This window comes from Loa loa, assembly GCF_000183805.2.
Source record: "Loa loa unplaced genomic scaffold supercont3.15, whole genome shotgun sequence".
NCBI lineage: Eukaryota > Metazoa > Nematoda > Chromadorea > Rhabditida > Onchocercidae > Loa > Loa loa.
Genome location: NW_018108195.1, coordinates 234,042 through 238,491, shown reverse-complemented (window position 1 = coordinate 238,491; position 4,450 = coordinate 234,042). Strand labels below are relative to the sequence as shown.

Below are 4,450 nucleotides of genomic sequence, written 5' to 3'. Positions count from 1 at the left end.
ATATATATATATATATATATATATATATATATATATATATATATATATATATATATATATATATATATATATATATATATATATATTAGATGATACATTTGGTTTGCTCTTTGTCTGAAGAAAATTATGATAGGAGGTGTGTCATTCATATAGTGGAATGGTAGAGGAATGCATGGTAATCTATAAATTGCGTAGAATTTATAGAAATTATTGAAATGAAATTGTAATATCACCAGAAGCATTGGACTTCCTCAATGTGAAATTGATGAAAAAAGTGAATGTTTGATTTGATTGTATTGAAATACTAAAAAAAAATGAAATCTTTAATGACACTTTCACTTCAGATCATCCATAGGCGCGAAATTAACAAACTCGTTCAGTGTAAGCTTGTTGAAAATAGAACTCAAAGTTATCGAATTCGGTGGTAACGGTGATTCCTACAGTTGTTCGTAGCATGGCTCATCAGCAATAACCTTGAATTGTTTTTTACAGATAGAAGATTGCATGTTCAAATTTAGTTCGAAATGCTTTTCATTTCGAGAATTAGTAGGGTCTCCTATGAAATCCTTGGCTTTTTCCACGCAGCTCACAGTAACAAATTTGGAACTTCTCTCAGTTTCTCTTTCTTCTTCGACCTCTGATAATTTGTGGTATATATCACCGTCTTCATCATCACTCTCACTCGACCAGTTATCGAATTGATGGGTTGATCGCGATTTTTCGACGAAATGAATAGATTTGGCATCTTTTGCAAAATAGTCCGAGGATTCTGTTTCTTGGAGATAATTTAATTGATTCGTTAGAGAAACTCTTTTCGGGCTAGATATTTCAGTTTCGGTGCGATGTTTCGTTTCCTGATTCGACTGATATAATTCTAAATTTATTGTTCCTTCATTATAATGATTTGCTACATCGTACAATGATTCAGAAAATGAACTTGTCAAGCTGTAAGGTTTGCCTCTTGGTTCTATATTGGGCAACCAAGCTGTTTCATTTCCTATTGCAGGTTGATTCGAGGTTGTTTCTAACTGTTCATCGATTGTTGGTCCTTTCAAATTTGAATTCATAAGTTCGGGAATGACTTCAGGTTGGTTGCACGTTGGTTTTAGTGATTCTTCAATCATCACCTGATTACTGATTGAGGTCGGCAATTCTTTAAACTGCTGTTCAAAAAATTCATATTCTGCCTGACGAAAATAAGTTGTTGGATTTGAATCATAATGGGAAGTTTCTTCGGCAGTTTGTTTGTTTGTTGCCAAAATATTGGTATATTTTTGAGGTACTTCGGCAATATCTTCATTTTCTTGAGATGTTTTGTTAATCTTGTGTGGGAGAGGGGAATTCTTTTTTTCTTCTCCTACCTTTATCGATTGATGAATAGTATGTTTTGGTTGTGGACCACAGATTTGTGATTTGGGTTCTTTGAGGGATTTTAAAGCGAATATCACGAATAAGTCATTTGAAGTTTGTGATAATGGCGACACTTCTTCGGCTGGCAACTGTGATGGATCGCACTGGAACATTCGCCTCATTTGGTATGCATCCATAACGGTTACTTCTCCTGGATTTGGATTATTTTGATCATTTTCTTTAGAAGTCCTCGTCTTTATAGTACTATGAACTTCATAGCTTCCGTCCATCTCATTTTGCTTTGGTTGTATACAAGTGCCGTAATTTGGCATTTCGAAAGCATTATTCAATTTGCTAGCATTCTTCTTTGCTTGTCTTTTCGCATAACAATCTCTGAAATTAAGTTCTGTCTAATCAGTTATTGTCATAACACCTAATAATTATTTCGTAATCAGTTCAAAAAACTTAAAGTTGTAATTCGAAAAAATATGAATGAGTTCAAATCGAACCAGAAGGACTTTTTCAACGTCTCTCAACGATTACTCTTTGATAAAAAATTACGCAGTTTGAATACTAAGTCATATTTGCGTTTGAGACACTGGAAAAGTAACGTACTAACGCTGAAACCATGAAATTAGTATAGTCCTGAAGAAAATTAGTATAGTCCTGGAAAGACTTGGCGCAATATCTTCAAACTTTCTTATGATTTAGATTACATTTTATTTAGTGTTCTGCTTACATATTTAATGAGTCACTAGGAGGAGGGAATGAAAGGAGAATGATTATTATGTTGAAATGTGCTTATCTTGTCAAAGAATTAGACAACAGAATGTAGAATATCTGTTTGGCATGAATGACTAGCTGATAGCGGTAGTTGGATTTCACTAAGAAATCGTTTGTGAAAATTAATAAAAATTTTGCACTAGTAGTAGTCAGGAAAAGTGATAATTTTTCATGTCTTTTAAATTTCAGAAAGTAAATAGCTTTTTTCCTCAGTGAGTACCTGATCTACGTATTTGTCCGTTCTATGCAGTTTTTTGTCAGCTGCAGGGTTTTTCAAAAGTGAAGAAGTACAGAATCAACAAGTAAATAATCCTTTTTGATCACTTCGAAAATTATGACGTATCGGTACTGTCTCATATAGGTGACGGCACTGTATGCCATTAATGGCTGAGAATCAACCGCACAAGGAAGGCTTGGATGTCTGCTTTCGAATTCGTTTGGTGGTTAGACTTTTTTAAAGCTTGCCTAATTTTTGATTATATTCCTATTCAATATCGGCACTGCTTATTCCCTGCATTTTGCATATATCCAGATGAATTGGGGAAACAGTAATTGCAGAATTTAAAATTATCACAATTTTTAACTTCTTTAAGTAAGTAACTGATGTGACTAGTGGAACTGAATCGACCAAGACAAACTTTGGTGCAGTAAAAAAGCTATTCGTAAATTCATCGTGAAAAGTTTTTGATGAAAAGAAACAATTTTTTTTACAAAGAGATGAAAAGATTACAATGTGTGACAGAACATTAGATACCAGAAAAATTCTATACTTTTTGGATTTCTTAGATGCCCAGTTAAACAAGGTTGGTATTGCGCACGGGTTGTTATAATAGCTTCTAAAGGACACCCGTAATATAAGTAAATGGAGAATGGTAAGATTTACACTTGTTTTTTAGATTTTGATGGTTGTTTTTTTTTTCCATCACTGAAATATAATTTTCGCATGATCAAACAGTTCCGAAGTTTTTGATGTGTAAAAAGATTGTAATAAGTATAATAAGGAAATTTTTCTCTAAACTGCCGCTGTTAGTTTGTGGCGTTGTCAATTCTGGATAACTAGGAGTTAACCTAAACCTAGAATTCATCTGGTTATTCGAATTATTCTTTCATTTCAGAACTTGAGTATGAACTTTCCTAACAGAGAAAACCAAATTTCATTGCTTTTTCCAAATTCTTGAAATACCGAATTGAAACCACAGCCTTTCTACAACTGTTATACTACATATGTTGCATTTTGATAGAAAGATAATCTTAATCTATGTTGTAAATATTTACTGCAAAAAAAAAAACAAGAATGTACGTTAATGTCAGTGAGCAGCTTGAATTCAATTAGGACAATTGATTTTAAATGAACGACTATAAAAGATTTATGTCTGGCATAAGTAATACTAATCGATATTAATATCTAGGAAGGTCGTGTATCCTGATATGCAGTTATTCGCGCTTACAACTTAAAATTTTAAAAAGTTCAAGTAAAAGGAATAGGGATCGTACTTATTTCTTAAGGAGAGAGTTGGTATTGCAATATCCAGATTTGAGCATTTGTGTACTGATTAAGTTGGAATATGGGTGAGTAAAAAAGAGGGAATATTAAAGCTAAAGGAAATAGTTGTTTACATTCATGGCAAAACTAAGTGGCAGGCGGCAAATTCAACTTTTAAGTTTATTTATTTATATGTCTGAATAAATCTAACCTGCACACTCGGACGGCAGCAATGGTGTAGGTAATAGTTAGGAATGTAGCAACAACGGATAGGATAAGCAGAAGACCAAAATTATTCCGCTGTATACTTTTACCATCATTACTCTCTCGGTATTTTTCCATTATAGCTATCTTCACCTGTTCGATGCGTACCCCACCGAGAATCCGGGACAGAGCAGCTAGTTGACTCGACAAAATGTATTTCACTTTGGCAGGATCCAAAATTGTCATAATACTGAGAGTATTTCGTCGCTGACTTTTAGTGATCACAAAATCGATAGTTGTTGATTGTAAATTGCTTGGTTTGATACTCAGTAGTACAACATTTTCCTATAATAAGATAATGATTTAGAGACTAAGACGATGTTTATTTTCGGTTCTGACATCCTTCTTTGGCTAGATCCTGAAATTTCTAGCTTGGTGACTGATGGGTCTAGCTTCTTTACGCTCGTTTTCAGCTTCAAATATTAGTGGCATAAAAATTCTTCAAAAGCTTATTTGTATATAATTTGACAGAAAATATATATATATATATATATATATATATATATATATATATATATATATATATATATATATATATATATATATATATATATATATATATATAGTATA

The 4,450-nt window shown here is 32.6% G+C and overlaps 1 protein-coding gene across 1 annotated transcript in view; it reads right to left on the bottom strand.

Moving 5' to 3' along the window:
- Nucleotides 1-330: 330 nt before the first annotated feature.
- The window catches only part of LOAG_16724 (hypothetical protein), a 6,456-nt gene continuing 2,336 nt past the window's right edge, over nt 331-4,450 (bottom strand). Inside the window, exons 3-4 of the mRNA XM_020449374.1 lie at nt 3,828-4,165; nt 331-1,743 (exon numbers count right to left, since the gene is read on the bottom strand). Coding sequence (XP_020307102.1) covers nt 438-1,743; nt 3,828-4,165 — 1,644 coding nt within the window. The 3' untranslated portion in view covers nt 331-437. The remainder of the gene's footprint in view (nt 1,744-3,827; nt 4,166-4,450) is intronic.